This window comes from Lissotriton vulgaris, chromosome 4_1 (assembly GCF_964263255.1).
Source record: "Lissotriton vulgaris chromosome 4_1, aLisVul1.2, whole genome shotgun sequence".
NCBI classification, from domain to species: domain Eukaryota; kingdom Metazoa; phylum Chordata; class Amphibia; order Caudata; family Salamandridae; genus Lissotriton; species Lissotriton vulgaris.
Window position 1 is genome coordinate 1,590,455,182 of NC_141691.1, and position 19,780 is coordinate 1,590,474,961.

At 48.0% G+C, this 19,780-nt stretch overlaps 1 protein-coding gene across 2 annotated transcripts in view; it reads right to left on the reverse strand.

Moving 5' to 3' along the window:
• Positions 1-19,780, reverse strand: part of PPP1R42 (protein phosphatase 1 regulatory subunit 42) — a 655,757-nt gene that overhangs the window by 89,433 nt on the left and 546,544 nt on the right. For both annotated transcript variants that reach the window (XM_086965837.1, XM_086965838.1), the window contains one exon: positions 13,764-13,920. In XM_086965837.1, coding sequence (XP_086821963.1) covers positions 13,764-13,920 — 157 coding nt within the window. The remainder of the gene's footprint in view (positions 1-13,763; positions 13,921-19,780) is intronic.

The following is a 19,780-nucleotide window of genomic DNA, read 5'->3' on the forward strand; positions in this document are numbered from 1 at the left end:
TTCCCCCTTTTGTCCCTCCACTATTCCTTTTCAATCCAAAACACAGAATAACAGGCTCACCACTCAAATTGGTTGCATATTTCTCTATACTAATTACCAATGGTCTCCTGTTTGGGTTCCACAGTAGTGTGCTACTCATCAAGAAGCGCTTCAGAGCCTTGTCGGGGGTAGCATGCGCTATATAATTGCAAACCTTCTACCTCTTCTATCCCTCCACTCTCCTTCTCAATCCAGATAACTGACTAACATATATACCGCTCAAAATACTTTCATAGTTCACTATACTAACTCACCACTTATCCTTTATGGGTTCCGGAGTAGCGTGCTACTCGCCAAAAAAGCACTTCAACACCTTATCAGGGGTAACAAGCGCTATATAAATGCAAACTATTTCACTCTACTATCCTTCTCAATCCAATTAACTGATTAACATATCCACCACTCAAATTACTTTCATATTTCACTATACTAATTCACCACTAATCCTTTATGGGTATCAGTGCAGCGCGGTACTCGCTGAAAAAGTGCTTCAACACCTTATCCGGGGTAGCAAGCGCTATATAAATTCAAACCTTTTCCCTCGTCTATCCCTCTACTATCCTTCTTAATCCAAATAACGGACTAACATATCCACCACTCAAAATACTTTCATATTTCACTATACTAATTCACCACTAATCTTTTATGGGTTTGCAGAGTAGCTTGCTACAAACCGAAAAAGGGCTTTGACACCTCGTATGGGGTAGAAAGTGCTATATAAATGCAATTGCAATACAATGTTCATAGAAGAACAAATCCTAAAATGTGCATTATTAGTATCCACCAACTGACTACAGAATGAATTAATCAGCTATCCTTAAATTCCTATTCTCAGCTGTTCAGTGTAAAGCTCACTTTTAAGATGGCAGTGAAGTGTGATGCTGTGCCCATTTCAAAAATCTTTTTTTGAAAACTCAATGTGGACTAAAAAGTTAATTCTGGGTGTAAATGCCCACCTCCTAATTCACAAAATCGGAATTTGTGGATATTTACACCAGCAGACGGAAATTGCATTCACTTACAGTCAGACAATCCACTAGAAAACTTGAATTCCCTGCGTACTAAGTTTAGGGCTAGAGGGTAAAAAGAGATGTGACATTGGGGCTAGATGGTCTTGCAAGAATGTAGGGACCAACCACAACACCATTACTATTGCAATAGGCAGGGGTAAGTTTTTCAGGAGTGGGGGTGCAATGGGAGGATTTTTTTTCCAGAGATAAACATTTTCCTAAAATATAAAAACAATACTCTTCTTTAAGGCAAACGTACAAATCCGCAAAATGTATTGTTCCAGATTGTTTTTCCTGTGAATGATCATCTGCCATGTACGTTTTGTGGATGAATGCAAATTAAAATCTATGATTTGGGTGAATACCCAAGTCTAATCTGCATTTAAAATTCGAGCATCTACAATCTGTAGATATCCAACTTTTTCTGAAAACCAACCGGTATAGATAGGGCAGTCTTTGTCACAATAATGGGGTACATTAGCCAGTATGTATATAGATGCTGTGGTGCGAAGCAGTCAGTAACAGATGTGCCGCAGTCCAATAAAGAGATGCAGAGCTTAATAGGTCCCAAAAGAGCCTCACTCACCAATATGAACAGTTTCATATGCATCAAACAATGTTACGTATAAATCGGGAAGTTAAGACGTTCATTGTACTTTGCTTCGATGGATGGTTAGCCACAGATCTAAGGCATGGACGGATTTTGCTAAAAAAGTTTAACATCATGATCAAATAAAGCAAGATGTCCCTAGATTGGGTTGATGAATTTCCAGCCTCGGTGACTCTTCCAACGTGCCAATAGATTACCCCCAACTACAGGGCACCTAATGATATATTCATAACTGTAAAAAGAGCACTCATTTTACTATAGTCTGCTTTCACCTTTCACTCAAAATAATGAAAGAAAATAAGGCATTAGCAGACTCCGTGGTAGGAAGAAATGCGTTGGAACCGTCCCATGTTTACACAGAGCTGGACCAGCCAGGCGTGAGGAGTGGCAATGCTGAATAATCAGAGGACTGGGCCAAAGCAAAATCATTTTCTCATATTCCATTTAAAAAAATGTATTTGACCAGGAACACACTGGAGATTTCTTTGTTACTTTTAGAAGTAACACGTGTAGACTAAACAAAGACTGCGTTAAATGTACTGACGAACTGATTCGGAAACAGGAAGCCATTTTTGGAATCCAGTTAATATTCAAATCAAGACATTTCAGTTCAAATATTCCATCAGTTTCTTGCTTTGGGGAGCATGCGTAGTTTAAGTGCCAGTGTCTGTCCATAACGCCAGAATAAACGTGTCTTCAAGAGGAAGGCAACCCAAAGGGTATGTGAACACCACACCTGGATCTCAGAATACCATGACGTTGAAGATATCAACATGAAGGTGTGAAACCTTCAGGGTACAGGTTAACGTGTGGACGAATGGCCACTGACAAGCATGCATCACAAAATGGACGAACAAAACAATATCATTTATTATGACCTTTCGCTTCACAGTAAAGTACTAGGTTTTCCTTTTCATGAAGTATAACAGCATATTAGGAGACCATTTCATTAGTACAGAGAGAAAGGTGAAGTAACATGTTGTCTTGTGTACAAGCCCTGATCTTTGGACTGGGTAAGAGTGGTCTGTTTAACTCAGACACTCTGTTCATCACCACCCCCTTTTCTAAATCGTTTTTGGCCACTATAGGTGTGGCAGGGTATACTCAGACATGAGTCCCTTTCTCACTGCTCCATCAGGATTCAAGCAAGCCGGGCCGAAGAAGGCTGAAATGCCAGAAACCGGTCCCCGGTAGCTTGTCTCCTTTCTGGTGAAGAATTGGCTTGGTAGTTTAGTCTGCCCTGTTCCCATGATGCACTGGGCCAGGGACAGACTGATTTGCATATAGCCAGGTTCTGAGCTGGGATGGGGCAGTGAGATAAATAACGGTGATGGATCAAGCCCTGATCTTTGGACTGGGTAAGAGTGGTCTGTTTAACTCAGACACTCTGTTCATCACCACCCCCTTTTCTAAATCGTTTTTGGCCACTATAGGTGTGGCAGGGTATACTCAGACATGAGTCCCTTTCTCACTGCTCCATCAGGATTCAAGCAAGCCGGGCCAAAGAAGGCTGAAATGCCAGAAACCGGTCCCCGGTAGCTTGTCTCCTTTCTGGTGAAGAATTGGCTTGGTAGTTTAGTCTGCCCTGTTCCCATGATGCACTGGGCCAGGGACAGACTGATTTGCATATAGCCAGGTTCTGAGCTGGGATGGGGCAGTGAGATAAATAACGGTGATGGATCAAGCCCTGATCTTTGGACTGGGTAAGAGTGGTCTGTTTAACTCAGACACTCTGTTCATCACCACCCCCTTTTCTAAATCGTTTTTGGCCACTATAGGTGTGGCAGGGTATACTCAGACATGAGTCCCTTTCTCACTGCTCCATCAGGATTCAAGCAAGCCGGGCCGAAGCAGGCTGAAATGCCAGAAACCGGTCCCCGGTAGCTTGTCTCCTTTCTGGTGAAGAATTGGCTTGGTAGTTTAGTCTGCCCTGTTCCCATGATGCACTGGGCCAGGGACAGACTGATTTGCATATAGCCAGGTTCTGAGCTGGGATGGGGCAGTGAGATAAATAACGGTGATGGATCAAGCCCTGATCTTTGGACTGGGTAAGAGTGGTCTGTTTAACTCAGACACTCTGTTCATCACCACCCCCTTTTCTAAATCGTTTTTGGCCACTATAGGTGTGGCAGGGTATACTCAGACATGAGTCCCTTTCTCACTGCTCCATCAGGATTCAAGCAAGCCGGGCCGAAGAAGGCTGAAATGCCAGAAACCGGTCCCCGGTAGCTTGTCTCCTTTCTGGTGAAGAATTGGCTTGGTAGTTTAGTCTGCCCTGTTCCCATGATGCACTGGGCCAGGGACAGACTGATTTGCATATAGCCAGGTTCTGAGCTGGGATGGGGCAGTGAGATAAATAACGGTGATGGATCAAGCCCTGATCTTTGGACTGGGTAAGAGTGGTCTGTTTAACTCAGACACTCTGTTCATCACCACCCCCTTTTCTAAATCGTTTTTGGCCACTATAGGTGTGGCAGGGTATACTCAGACATGAGTCCCTTTCTCACTGCTCCATCAGGATTCAAGCAAGCCGGGCCGAAGAAGGCTGAAATGCCAGAAACCGGTCCCCGGTAGCTTGTCTCCTTTCTGGTGAAGAATTGGCTTGGTAGTTTAGTCTGCCCTGTTCCCATGATGCACTGGGCCAGGGACAGACTGATTTGCATATAGCCAGGTTCTGAGCTGGGATGGGGCAGTGAGATAAATAACGGTGATGGATCAAGCCCTGATCTTTGGACTGGGTAAGAGTGGTCTGTTTAACTCAGACACTCTGTTCATCACCACCCCCTTTTCTAAATCGTTTTTGGCCACTATAGGTGTGGCAGGGTATACTCAGACATGAGTCCCTTTCTCACTGCTCCATCAGGATTCAAGCAAGCCGGGCCGAAGAAGGCTGAAATGCCAGAAACCGGTCCCCGGTAGCTTGTCTCCTTTCTGGTGAAGAATTGGCTTGGTAGTTTAGTCTGCCCTGTTCCCATGATGCACTGGGCCAGGGACAGACTGATTTGCATATAGCCAGGTTCTGAGCTGGGATGGGGCAGTGAGATAAATAACGGTGATGGATCAAGCCCTGATCTTTGGACTGGGTAAGAGTGGTCTGTTTAACTCAGACACTCTGTTCATCACCACCCCCTTTTCTAAATCGTTTTTGGCCACTATAGGTGTGGCAGGGTATACTCAGACATGAGTCCCTTTCTCACTGCTCCATCAGGATTCAAGCAAGCCGGGCCGAAGAAGGCTGAAATGCCAGAAACCGGTCCCCGGTAGCTTGTCTCCTTTCTGGTGAAGAATTGGCTTGGTAGTTTAGTCTGCCCTGTTCCCATGATGCACTGGGCCAGGGACAGACTGATTTGCATATAGCCAGGTTCTGAGCTGGGATGGGGCAGTGAGATAAATAACGGTGATGGATCAAGCCCTGATCTTTGGACTGGGTAAGAGTGGTCTGTTTAACTCAGACACTCTGTTCATCACCACCCCCTTTTCTAAATCGTTTTTGGCCACTATAGGTGTGGCAGGGTATACTCAGACATGAGTCCCTTTCTCACTGCTCCATCAGGATTCAAGCAAGCCGGGCCGAAGAAGGCTGAAATGCCAGAAACCGGTCCCCGGTAGCTTGTCTCCTTTCTGGTGAAGAATTGGCTTGGTAGTTTAGTCTGCCCTGTTCCCATGATGCACTGGGCCAGGGACAGACTGATTTGCATATAGCCAGGTTCTGAGCTGGGATGGGGCAGTGAGATAAATAACGGTGATGGATCAAGCCCTGATCTTTGGACTGGGTAAGAGTGGTCTGTTTAACTCAGACACTCTGTTCATCACCACCCCCTTTTCTAAATCGTTTTTGGCCACTATAGGTGTGGCAGGGTATACTCAGACATGAGTCCCTTTCTCACTGCTCCATCAGGATTCAAGCAAGCCGGGCCGAAGAAGGCTGAAATGCCAGAAACCGGTCCCCGGTAGCTTGTCTCCTTTCTGGTGAAGAATTGGCTTGGTAGTTTAGTCTGCCCTGTTCCCATGATGCACTGGGCCAGGGACAGACTGATTTGCATATAGCCAGGTTCTGAGCTGGGATGGGGCAGTGAGATAAATAACGGTGATGGATCAAGACCTGATCTTTGGACTGGGTAAGAGTGGTCTGTTTAACTCAGACACTCTGTTCATCACCACCCCCTTTTCTAAATCGTTTTTGGCCACTATAGGTGTGGCAGGGTATACTCAGACATGAGTCCCTTTCTCACTGCTCCATCAGGATTCAAGCAAGCCGGGCCGAAGAAGGCTGAAATGCCAGAAACCGGTCCCCGGTAGCTTGTCTCCTTTCTGGTGAAGAATTGGCTTGGTAGTTTAGTCTGCCCTGTTCCCATGATGCACTGGGCCAGGGACAGACTGATTTGCATATAGCCAGGTTCTGAGCTGGGATGGGGCAGTGAGATAAATAACGGTGATGGATCAAGCCCTGATCTTTGGACTGGGTAAGAGTGGTCTGTTTAACTCAGACACTCTGTTCATCACCACCCCCTTTTCTAAATCGTTTTTGGCCACTATAGGTGTGGCAGGGTATACTCAGACATGAGTCCCTTTCTCACTGCTCCATCAGGATTCAAGCAAGCCGGGCCGAAGAAGGCTGAAATGCCAGAAACCGGTCCCCGGTAGCTTGTCTCCTTTCTGGTGAAGAATTGGCTTGGTAGTTTAGTCTGCCCTGTTCCCATGATGCACTGGGCCAGGGACAGACTGATTTGCATATAGCCAGGTTCTGAGCTGGGATGGGGCAGTGAGATAAATAACGGTGATGGATCAAGCCCTGATCTTTGGACTGGGTAAGAGTGGTCTGTTTAACTCAGACACTCTGTTCATCACCACCCCCTTTTCTAAATCGTTTTTGGCCACTATAGGTGTGGCAGGGTATACTCAGACATGAGTCCCTTTCTCACTGCTCCATCAGGATTCAAGCAAGCCGGGCCGAAGAAGGCTGAAATGCCAGAAACCGGTCCCCGGTAGCTTGTCTCCTTTCTGGTGAAGAATTGGCTTGGTAGTTTAGTCTGCCCTGTTCCCATGATGCACTGGGCCAGGGACAGACTGATTTGCATATAGCCAGGTTCTGAGCTGGGATGGGGCAGTGAGATAAATAACGGTGATGGATCAAGCCCTGATCTTTGGACTGGGTAAGAGTGGTCTGTTTAACTCAGACACTCTGTTCATCACCACCCCCTTTTCTAAATCGTTTTTGGCCACTATAGGTGTGGCAGGGTATACTCAGACATGAGTCCCTTTCTCACTGCTCCATCAGGATTCAAGCAAGCCGGGCCGAAGAAGGCTGAAATGCCAGAAACCGGTCCCCGGTAGCTTGTCTCCTTTCTGGTGAAGAATTGGCTTGGTAGTTTAGTCTGCCCTGTTCCCATGATGCACTGGGCCAGGGACAGACTGATTTGCATATAGCCAGGTTCTGAGCTGGGATGGCGCAGTGAGATAAATAACGGTGATGGATCAAGCCCTGATCTTTGGACTGGGTAAGAGTGGTCTGTTTAACTCAGACACTCTGTTCATCACCACCCCCTTTTCTAAATCGTTTTTGGCCACTATAGGTGTGGCAGGGTATACTCAGACATGAGTCCCTTTCTCACTGCTCCATCAGGATTCAAGCAAGCCGGGCCGAAGAAGGCTGAAATGCCAGAAACCGGTCCCCGGTAGCTTGTCTCCTTTCTGGTGAAGAATTGGCTTGGTAGTTTAGTCTGCCCTGTTCCCATGATGCACTGGGCCAGGGACAGACTGATTTGCATATAGCCAGGTTCTGAGCTGGGATGGGGCAGTGAGATAAATAACGGTGATGGATCAAGCCCTGATCTTTGGACTGGGTAAGAGTGGTCTGTTTAACTCAGACACTCTGTTCATCACCACCCCCTTTTCTAAATCGTTTTTGGCCACTATAGGTGTGGCAGGGTATACTCAGACATGAGTCCCTTTCTCACTGCTCCATCAGGATTCAAGCAAGCCGGGCCGAAGAAGGCTGAAATGCCAGAAACCGGTCCCCGGTAGCTTGTCTCCTTTCTGGTGAAGAATTGGCTTGGTAGTTTAGTCTGCCCTGTTCCCATGATGCACTGGGCCAGGGACAGACTGATTTGCATATAGCCAGGTTCTGAGCTGGGATGGGGCAGTGAGATAAATAACGGTGATGGATCAAGCCCTGATCTTTGGACTGGGTAAGAGTGGTCTGTTTAACTCAGACACTCTGTTCATCACCACCCCCTTTTCTAAATCGTTTTTGGCCACTATAGGTGTGGCAGGGTATACTCAGACATGAGTCCCTTTCTCACTGCTCCATCAGGATTCAAGCAAGCCGGGCCGAAGAAGGCTGAAATGCCAGAAACCGGTCCCCGGTAGCTTGTCTCCTTTCTGGTGAAGAATTGGCTTGGTAGTTTAGTCTGCCCTGTTCCCATGATGCACTGGGCCAGGGACAGACTGATTTGCATATAGCCAGGTTCTGAGCTGGGATGGGGCAGTGAGATAAATAACGGTGATGGATCAAGCCCTGATCTTTGGACTGGGTAAGAGTGGTCTGTTTAACTCAGACACTCTGTTCATCACCACCCCCTTTTCTAAATCGTTTTTGGCCACTATAGGTGTGGCAGGGTATACTCAGACATGAGTCCCTTTCTCACTGCTCCATCAGGATTCAAGCAAGCCGGGCCGAAGAAGGCTGAAATGCCAGAAACCGGTCCCCGGTAGCTTGTCTCCTTTCTGGTGAAGAATTGGCTTGGTAGTTTAGTCTGCCCTGTTCCCATGATGCACTGGGCCAGGGACAGACTGATTTGCATATAGCCAGGTTCTGAGCTGGGATGGGGCAGTGAGATAAATAACGGTGATGGATCAAGCCCTGATCTTTGGACTGGGTAAGAGTGGTCTGTTTAACTCAGACACTCTGTTCATCACCACCCCCTTTTCTAAATCGTTTTTGGCCACTATAGGTGTGGCAGGGTATACTCAGACATGAGTCCCTTTCTCACTGCTCCCTCAGGATTCAAGCAAGCCGGGCCGAAGAAGGCTGAAATGCCAGAAACCGGTCCCCGGTAGCTTGTCTCCTTTCTGGTGAAGAATTGGCTTGGTAGTTTAGTCTGCCCTGTTCCCATGATGCACTGGGCCAGGGACAGACTGATTTGCATATAGCCAGGTTCTGAGCTGGGATGGGGCAGTGAGATAAATAACGGTGATGGATCAAGCCCTGATCTTTGGACTGGGTAAGAGTGGTCTGTTTAACTCAGACACTCTGTTCATCACCACCCCCTTTTCTAAATCGTTTTTGGCCACTATAGGTGTGGCAGGGTATACTCAGACATGAGTCCCTTTCTCACTGCTCCATCAGGATTCAAGCAAGCCGGGCCGAAGAAGGCTGAAATGCCAGAAACCGGTCCCCGGTAGCTTGTCTCCTTTCTGGTGAAGAATTGGCGTGGTAGTTTAGTCTGCCCTGTTCCCATGATGCACTGGGCCAGGGAAAGACTGATTTGCATATAGCCAGGTTCTGAGCTGGGATGGGGCAGTGAGATAAATAACGGTGATGGATCAAGCCCTGATCTTTGGACTGGGTAAGAGTGGTCTGTTTAACTCAGACACTCTGTTCATCACCACCCCCTTTTCTAAATCGTTTTTGGCCACTATAGGTGTGGCAGGGTATACTCAGACATGAGTCCCTTTCTCACTGCTCCATCAGGATTCAAGCAAGCCGGGCCGAAGAAGGCTGAAATGCCAGAAACCGGTCCCCGGTAGCTTGTCTCCTTTCTGGTGAAGAATTGGCTTGGTAGTTTAGTCTGCCCTGTTCCCATGATGCACTGGGCCAGGGACAGACTGATTTGCATATAGCCAGGTTCTGAGCTGGGATGGGGCAGTGAGATAAATAACGGTGATGGATCAAGCCCTGATCTTTGGACTGGGTAAGAGTGGTCTGTTTAACTCAGACACTCTGTTCATCACCACCCCCTTTTCTAAATCGTTTTTGGCCACTATAGGTGTGGCAGGGTATACTCAGACATGAGTCCCTTTCTCACTGCTCCATCAGGATTCAAGCAAGCCGGGCCGAAGGAGGCTGAAATGCCAGAAACCGGTCCCCGGTAGCTTGTCTCCTTTCTGGTGAAGAATTGGCTTGGTAGTTTAGTCTGCCCTGTTCCCATGATGCACTGGGCCAGGGACAGACTGATTTGCATATAGCCAGGTTCTGAGCTGGGATGGGGCAGTGAGATAAATAACGGTGATGGATCAAGCCCTGATCTTTGGACTGGGTAAGAGTGGTCTGTTTAACTCAGACACTCGGTTCATCACCACCCCCTTTTCTAAATCGTTTTTGGCCACTATAGGTGTGGCAGGGTATACTCAGACATGAGTCCCTTTCTCACTGCTCCATCAGGATTCAAGCAAGCCGGGCCGAAGAAGGCTGAAATGCCAGAAACCGGTCCCCGGTAGCTTGTCTCCTTTCTGGTGAAGAATTGGCTTGGTAGTTTAGTCTGCCCTGTTCCCATGATGCACTGGGCCAGGGACAGACTGATTTGCATATAGCCAGGTTCTGAGCTGGGATGGGGCAGTGAGATAAATAACGGTGATGGATCAAGCCCTGATCTTTGGACTGGGTAAGAGTGGTCTGTTTAACTCAGACACTCTGTTCATCACCACCCCCTTTTCTAAATCGTTTTTGGCCACTATAGGGGTGGCAGGGTATACTCAGACATGAGTCCCTTTCTCACTGCTCCATCAGGATTCAAGCAAGCCGGGCCGAAGAAGGCTGAAATGCCAGAAACCGGTCCCCGGTAGCTTGTCTCCTTTCTGGTGAAGAATTGGCTTGGTAGTTTAGTCTGCCCTGTTCCCATGATGCACTGGGCCAGGGACAGACTGATTTGCATATAGCCAGGTTCTGAGCTGGGATGGGGCAGTGAGATAAATAACGGTGATGGATCAAGCCCTGATCTTTGGACTGGGTAAGAGTGGTCTGTTTAACTCAGACACTCTGTTCATCACCACCCCCTTTTCTAAATCGTTTTTGGCCACTATAGGTGTGGCAGGGTATACTCAGACATGAGTCCCTTTCTCACTGCTCCATCAGGATTCAAGCAAGCCGGGCCGAAGAAGGCTGAAATGCCAGAAACCGGTCCCCGGTAGCTTGTCTCCTTTCTGGTGAAGAATTGGCTTGGTAGTTTAGTCTGCCCTGTTCCCATGATGCACTGGGCCAGGGACAGACTGATTTGCATATAGCCAGGTTCTGAGCTGGGATGGGGCAGTGAGATAAATAACGGTGATGGATCAAGCCCTGATCTTTGGACTGGGTAAGAGTGGTCTGTTTAACTCAGACACTCTGTTCATCACCACCCCCTCTTCTAAATCGTTTTTGGCCACTATAGGTGTGGCAGGGTATACTCAGACATGAGTCCCTTTCTCACTGCTCCATCAGGATTCAAGCAAGCCGGGCGGAAGAAGGCTGAAATGCCAGAAACCGGTCCCCGGTAGCTTGTCTCCTTTCTGGTGAAGAATTGGCTTGGTAGTTTAGTCTGCCCTGTTCCCATGATGCACTGGGCCAGGGACAGACTGATTTGCATATAGCCAGGTTCTGAGCTGGGATGGGGCAGTGAGATAAATAACGGTGATGGATCAAGCCCTGATCTTTGGACTGGGTAAGAGTGGTCTGTTTAACTCAGACACTCTGTTCATCACCACCCCCTTTTCTAAATCGTCTTGTGTACACAATCACACATATATAACAAAGCAAATATCTTATCAATTAGTATATTGGGCGGTGGATCATTTCCACATCATTCTAGACTTTGCTGTTGCAGTTTCAGCACTACAACAGGGAAGAAAGGCCCGCAGTAGGTTGTGGAAAACATAATGGATATGGAATTGAAAGATGACTGTTCTTTGGAGGTCTGAGCTGAAGAAAAGGAAGTGAGTAATGAAACGATAGTTATCTAGATAATCAAAATCAAATTTAAATTGTGTTTGTCCTCTATATTCCCAAAGAACCCCAGATGGCAGGATACCAACATTCACCCAAAGCATGCTTAACTACTGATGTTGGATCTCACCATATTGGAGGTATCAGTGAGCCGCAGTGGGCACCCAAGCCTCGATATGAGATCTGAAGACGTTTCACATCACTCTACCATTCCTGTTGTGGATATGGGGCAACCACAAAAAAGTCTCTACCCAGGCTTACCTTCCAGGGAGAGATACTATGTGTTGGAAAAACCATGGAAAGGTAAGATACCTAGTGATGCCGGAAGCCTAAATAGTGGAGAGGGTCCAGAAAAAGGGCCTGAATTCAGGAGGAGAGGAAGCTGAATCGAAGGTAGTTCTCTGAGAGAAAAGAAAGAAGCTTTGAGGGATAGACAATGTGCTTTCTTGACGTTGGCCAGTTTAGGAAGGAGAAGACTCAACTGTTACAAGCCGTTGCTATTGAAAATATTCAGACACCCAAGCTCCAGAGATGGAATAATGGCAATCTTTTTAAATGAACTGCAAACCCCAACCACGGGATGAACAAAACCATGAACTTGGTACTGTCGAGAGACTCCTGGTGGGACTTAACCATGATGAAAACGTTGTTTAGGTAGATGATAAAGCATGCTTCATGGGAGAAAAGTTACATGAGGGTAATGCAGCACTTTACCCTGCCAAACTGGAAATATGAAACAAAAAAAGGAGGGGCACAAGTGCAAAGTCCAGAAGATATTAAAAATTGCATCTGGATGATGCTCGAAACAAGGACTGCGCATCACCTGGCGATGCTGCAGAGGCAGTGCCACATAGGAAACACAGAGTAACAGTGAGGCAGAGGCCCAAGGACAACTGAGATCTTAGAAAACACACAGGGCAAGCAAAAAAGACGACAAATTAGAGCGTGCAGGGAAGGAGGTGGAAGCACAGTTGTTTAAATGCATGCATTAAAGGAATTATAAAGGCCAAAAGACAGTCAACTTGTTGCTGCCAGAAGAATAACAAGAAAGAAGGCAACATGTTGATGTGCTACTACTTATTTTATGATTTCTTCATCTAGGACATATTGTATTATTTTGCTTTAAAGTTATATTCCTAGTATTAAGCATTTGAGCCTTGACTTAAAATGTATTTCTAACCAGAATATAATAATCATGTAATGCAATTAAGGATACTACCTACCCTTCTGCAGGATAATATCTATTTTGTATGTATCCAATGTAAAAGCTTCAGCTTGTGAACTGTTGTAGGTACACCATTGAAATGGCTTTCCACCATTTTGTTCTTAGCTATGCCATTGTGAGATAGGATGAATCTTATGCAGTTAGCCAACCCTGCACTAAAAGCAGCTGCTCGCGCCAAAGGTCATGTCATCTCTGTTCAAGATACAAGCAACCTCAGCAGTGGCAGTTTCTCCACTAAGGCAGTGGAGCGTGGCCCGCTGCTTTTAAGCAGTGTCACTAAAGGAAAAATAAAATGATAATAACTATAAGTTATTATAAATGTATTTTTTCCTTGTTCCTGCAGCTTTGTGGGCGGGATGGGTGGGCTGCTCCGCTGACAGAGCAGGGAAGGGGAGGAGTGGTTTGCATTCCCTAAAGTGCGCATGAATGTTCTCCATTCAGGCTGCATTATATCTTGCGTGGAGAACATGCCCAGCCTAACATTCTCTGGCTGAGCGCCGATCCACAGCGATCAGACCAATCACAACGCTGCATGGCAGCTCTGGGATTGGCTATTGGGAGGCTGAGAGCCGGGTGCACCCGGATTTCTGCCCTGGAAGTGGAGAAGAGGACCGAGAGGAGGCAGCAACGGCGGACGCCAGCAGCAGACCGGTAAGTGTGGATTTTTTTTGTTTACATTTCATTCCCTCCTGCCCTCACGCCCCAACCCGCGACCTGCCACATCCACTGCCTTCAAACACCAGCCGCCACTGAACCTCAGATGGGTTTCTCCTCATCTGGTGTTATCACTGAAGTGAAGATTCACTTTTCATGTCTGGACATAGCCAATAACGTTTGTGCAAGGCAGGATTCGAATACAGATTTGAAAACTTTCCCGACTTCGGAAAGGCAACGTAATAAATATGATTTAATATTTCTAGACGCATCCTCACAATACTGTTAAACTCTGAGGAACCTTACCGTATATCTTCAGTAACATTGATGTGCCTTTTTTCATGTGCTCTCTGCATTCTTCTAGGACAACCTCTGTTCTTCGAAAACATGACATACTTTGGTTTCTCAATGTTTGTGTGTTCATAGTGAGCAGGCAGTAGGCCGCTGGCTGTTTCAAAGTCATCTGCAGTGCACAAAGAACAGTGAGTCACAATTTATCAACATCTGCTGTCAGTAATGCTCAGTTTACAAACAGTCTTAGTGAGGTGAGTGACACATAGCTCATGTTTGACCACTTGTAAGATTGTGTGGCAAAAAGGAATAACACGCTCCAGAGTTCTAGTCAAGAGACTGAAACCCAAAGTTATGCCACGGATACCTACCAGGAGCTTCATGGACAGAACACAGACCACTGTGGGAAGGTCTTAAAGAGCCTCATCAATGGGGAGATTCTGTGTGTTGGGGAAGGAGTAGACCTCGAGCAAAGTAATTTGCTGCAACTGCATTTTGCACTATTCATGCAGTAATCCTGGACTGAAAGGGGAAGAGTTCTGCATCCTGAAACCACAAGTTGTCTCCTGCACACCCATACTGCAGCCACAACACTGATTGAACGCAGACAACTTTAACCTTAGCAGCCTAGGGTCAGCACTAGAGAATCAGCAGCCTAGGCAAAGTTGGCCCAGGATTATTGAGTGCCAGAGACTAATCTTAAGCACTTCGGAGAGAGCTTTTACACTCAACCTCTGATGTCAAAGCCTTCCTGAATGCCTCAAGCTTCTATGAACATGAATAGTACAAATGCCCGTTCTCTAGTTCCTCCCTCCTCTTTCTCCAATGCTGTTACCTCCATCCGAGAAAGGATGTTGGTTCAAAAGGGGCTAGTACTACAGCTCATGTCCACAGGACAGAGGGTTGGATCCGTAGCACGTGCAACATGGGACCAAGACCATGACCCTGGTGACAATAAGGCAGGAACAGTGGGAATGGGATACGAGTGCCTTTGATATTGTACATAACAGTGTCATAAATGGCACAGATTAGGAGAAAGGTTGCAGGACCTGAAACAACATCCAACCACACACCCTCGGATGACTCACAGGGATTACCCAGGACACAGTTAATGCCCACGAATGTTAGGCTGGACCCGCCTTCTAGTTAACCAATATTCACTGACAGCAGTCTGCCCTAGAACCTAAACAAGCATTGGCATAGCCAATAGGTATCACATTTGGGACCTTATAAGTGTTTAGCCATGTAACTACTTATAGTGTCCAAAAAGCAAGACCTATTGGCTATGCCAATGCTTGCTTGTTTTTTGTTGGTGTTTTGTTTAAGATACCAGATCTACAATAGCTGGCCATGGTGTTTGTTAACAGTTCTATGCATCAAATAAACTTGTTTTCATTGCTCTGAATGTTGTTTCCATTCTGGTTGTAGGAAGCATTCATTCCCGGGAGTGTGGGGGCTGCCTAGCTGTGCGCATGCGCCGAACTTTGCAAATGAGAAAAAGCCTGGTGGAGGCGCAATTTACAAGTGTGGAGTGAGTGAGCCCCAGGCAGCATGACTCACTCACACAGGAGTTCATGCACTGCACCTGCATACTCAGCATGATTTAAGGAAGCTGGACCCACTCCCTCCCAGGCATTGAACACATATTTACCAAGAAACTCTGAGAAGAGCCTGCCTAATGCACTGACGGCTGGTGGTGTGTGTACCTGGTGAAAGCGTGCACTGATGGCTGGTGGTGTGTGCGCCAGGTGAAAGCAGGCACTGACGGCTGGTGGTGTGCCCGGTGAAAGCGTGCACTGACAGCTGGTGGTGTGTGTGCCCGGTGAAAGCATGCACCGACGGCTGGTGGTGTGTGTGTGTGCCTGGTGAAAGCTTGCACTGACGACCGGTGGTGTGTGTCTGGTGAAGATTGCACCGACGGTTGGTAGTGTCTGACGGCTGATAGTGTATGTGCCTGGTGAAAGTGTGTACTGACGGCTAGTGGTGTGTGTGCCTGGTGGAAGCATGCACTGATGGCTGGTGGTGTGTGTGCCCGGTGGAAGCGTGCACTGACGGCTGGGGGTGTGTGTGCCTGGTGAAAACGTGCACTGATGGCTGGTGGTGTGTGTGCCTGGTGAAAGCATGCACTGACGGCTGGTGGTGTGTGTGCCTGGTGGAAGCATGCACTAACGGCTGGTGGTGTGTGTGCCTGGTGGAAGCATGCACTGACGGCTGGTGTGTGTGCCTGGTGAAAGCGTGCACTGAAGGCAGGTGGTGTGTGTGCCTGATGGAAGCGTGCACTGATGGCTCGTGGTGTGTGTGCCTGGTGAAAGAGTGTACTGATGGCTCGTGGTGTGTGTGCCTGGTGGAAGCGTGCACTGACCGCTGGTAGAGTGTGTACCTGGTGGAAGCGTTCACTGACGGCTGGTGGTGTGTCCATGGTGGAAGCGTGCACTGATGGCTGGTGGTGTGTGTGCCTGGTGAAAGTGTGCACTGATGGCTGGTTGCGCGTGTGCCCGGTGAAAGCCTGCACCGACGGCTGGTGGCGTTTGTGTGCCTGGTGAAAGTGTGCTCTGACGGATGGTGGTGTGTGTGCCTCTTGGAAGCGTGCACTGATGGCTGGTGGTGTGTGTGCCTGGTGGAAGCGTGCACTGACGGCTGGAAGTGCGTGTGCCTGGTGGAGGCGTGCACTGACGGCTGGTGGTGCGTGTGCCTGGGGGAAGCGTGCACTGATGGCTGGTGGTGTGTGTGCCTGGTGGAAGCGTGCAAAGACAGCTGGTGGTGTGTGTGCCTGGTGGAAGCGTGCACTGGCGGCTGGTGGTGTGTGTGCCTGGTGGAAGCATGTACTGACGGCTGGTGGTGTGTGTGCCTGGTGGAAGTGTGCACTGATGGATGGTGGTGTGTGTGCCTGGTGGAAGTGTGCACTGACGGCTGGGGTGGTGTGTACCTGGTGGAAGCGTGCACTGACGGCTGGTGGTGTGTGTGCCTGGTGGAAATGTGCACTGACAGCTGGTGGTGTGTGCCTGGTGATAGCGTACACTGACGGCTAGTGGTGTGTGTGCCTGGTGGAAACGTGCACTGAAGGCTGGTGGTGTGTGTGCCTGGTGGAAGCATGCACTGACGACTGGTGGTGTGTGTGCCTGGTGCAAGCGTGCACTGACAGCTGGTGGTGTGTGTGCCTGGTGGAAGCGTGCACTGACAGCTGGTGGTATGTGTGCCTGGTGGAAGCGTGCACTGATGGTGTGTGCGCCTGGTGAAAGTGTGCACTGATGGCTGCAGGTGTGTGTGCCTGGTGGAAGCGTGCACTGATGGATGATGAAGTGTGTGCCTGGTGGAAAAGTGCACTGACGGCTGGTGGTGTGTGTGCCTGGTGGAAGTGTGCACTAATGGCTGGTGGTGTGTGTGCCTGGTAAAAGCGTGCACTGGCGGCTGGTGGAGCATGTGCCCGGTGAAAGCATGCACCGACGGCTGGTGGTGTGTGTGTGCCTGGTGAAAGCATGCATTGACGGCTGGTGGTGTGTGCCTGGTGGAAGTGTACACCGACGGCTGGTAGTATGTGACGGCAGGTAGTGTGTGTGCCTGGTGGAAGCCTGCACTGATGGCTGGTGGTGTGTGTGCCTGGTGGAAGCGTGCACTGACGGCTGGTGGTGTGTGTGTGCCTGGTGGAAGCGTGTACTGACGGCTGGTGGTGTGTGTGCCTGGTGGAAGCGTGCACGGACGGCTGGTGATGTGTGTGCCTGGTGGAAGCGTGCACTGACGGCTGGTGGTGTGCGTGACTGGTGGAAGCGTATACTGACGGCTGGTGGTGTGCGTGCCCGGTGGAAGCGTGCACCGACGGCTGGTGGTGTGTGTGCCGGGTGGAATCGTGCACTGACGGCTGGTGGTGTGTGTGCCTGGTGGAATCCTGCACTAACGGCTGGTGGTGTGTGTGCCTGGTGGAATCGTGCACTGACGGCTGGTGGTGTGTATGCCCAGTGGAAGCGTGCACTGACAGCTGGTGGTGTGTGTGCCCGGTGGAAGCAGGCACTGACGGCTGGTGGTGTGTATGCCTGGTGGAAGCGTGTACTGATGGCTGGTGGTGTGTGTGCCTGGTGAAAGCGTGCACTGACAACTGATGGTGTGTGTGCCTGGTGGAAGCAGGAGCATTCACAGTGATAGAAGACACAAATGAAACTGACGAAGAGGGAGGGGGAGAAGGGAGGGGGGAGTGCAAGCAGAGAAGCATGATTCACAGCTAGAAGACACAAATGAAGCTGACCAGGAGGGAGGGGGAAATGGGAGGGGGTAGTGCAAGCAGAGGAGCCTGATTACAGCAGTAAAAACACAGATGGCAGCTCTGTACGAGCTCGTGAATGCAAGCCGTAGGCCAGCAAAAGCGTCTGGTGGCCCTTTTAAAAGCCACTTACTAAATGTCTCGAAGATACAGTGCATGCGCTGTCTCAGGCGAGACCTAAAAACCAAGAGGCCAAGGAATAGCCAAAAGCTGTGACATAAAAATGCGTAAAATAACATGCCACATTTAAAGAGTGCGCCATTAACTAGAAAAGGTCAGCACCAGTCCTCATAAATAATGCATTGCAGCATTCTAGTCCTGCCAGTCACATTCAGCTCACGTCAACCCCATTTCCAAGAATGCGCTACAAACAGGAATAGTGACCTACATGTAAACACAGCAAGGACACTTTCTGTGTTGACACATTCCATGCATACTGATCAACAACAAGAGAGGTAGGGAGAGTCAAGAACACTCTTAGTCCCCAAACTATATTAGAAAACAACAACAAAAGAGTGTTCCTGTTCTGGTTAAATGGAAAAATGCACAGAGCACAAGGAACCAACAAAGCCCATTTGGTTTGTTAAGAAAGCCCTCACTCACCGACCTGGTCGGTGACTTGCTTCCTCATCAACATTCCATGCATACTCCTCTTTTGTTTCATCATTGTTATGGCTGACAACCCATCATTAAATAAAGGAGCTGCCTGTGAATCAGCCACGAGACAGGCCATATCTCAAAAACCAATACTTTGATTAAATATCTTTTGACGTTTTTAAAATCAGAAGAAAATATAAAACTTAGAAAAATATAGAAAAACACACAATACAAAATGTCAATCGGTGACGTGGTATTTAAATTGATCCCCAGACTGAGAGCCTCAGATGTACTTCTGAAACTGGCAGACACCCAATTATTTTCCTTCTAAGTCCCCCAGAGCGCCTCCCTCCACTCCCTGCGCAGATGTGGACTCCTACAAGTTCCATCGGGGATCAGCCTACAAAATGATTTTTTAAAAATAATTCTGCCTGTCAATTTATCTCTTCCAAAGTGTTGATGGGAACTTATTAAAACCCAAACTGTTAGGCATTAGGAAAAGCAAAATGAGGTGTGAACAGCTGGGTTTGGAATTTTAAGCCTTCTTTCCCAAAAAGTACCTAAAACCATCTTCACAGCTGTAATCCATTTACACGCTCCCTTAAATTAGTTATTCTTATCAGATTAATCTTTTCTCCATCTAACGGTTCCGTTCACATTGACCTTTAATTTGAAATTAGAACATTTTACTTGGTAAGTGAATTCTATAAGTGGAAATCTAGTTCTGCATTTGGAATGCAATTCACTTTGCGAATGCATTGTCCACAAGCATTGGTAAATGCATTAGGTTTCGCCTATGTGATTAATAATAATTTCTTTTTTTTGTTAACAATAAAAAGTTACATTTTCGTGAATGAGGCACTGCTAGATACCTGAACCAGGTTTTAAACTAATGTGCAAACTATGTATATTATTGCACCTGTCCTTGGCAAGAGAGGGAGAGAGACACAGACGGAGAGACACACAGACAGAGAGGGCGGATAGAGCAAGGTCGAGAAAGAGGGCAAGAGAAAGAGCATACAGAGGTGCATTGGGAGAGCGCTTAGGGTTACCTGTAGTAGAGGGGCAGATCTTCCTGCAGGTCAGCATGGATGAAGTGTTTTCAGGGCTGAATGTGGGTGCCAATGCTGGCGGAGAGGCGACTGCTAAATGCCAGAGTTGAAATCCATGGCAAGAGCAGCAC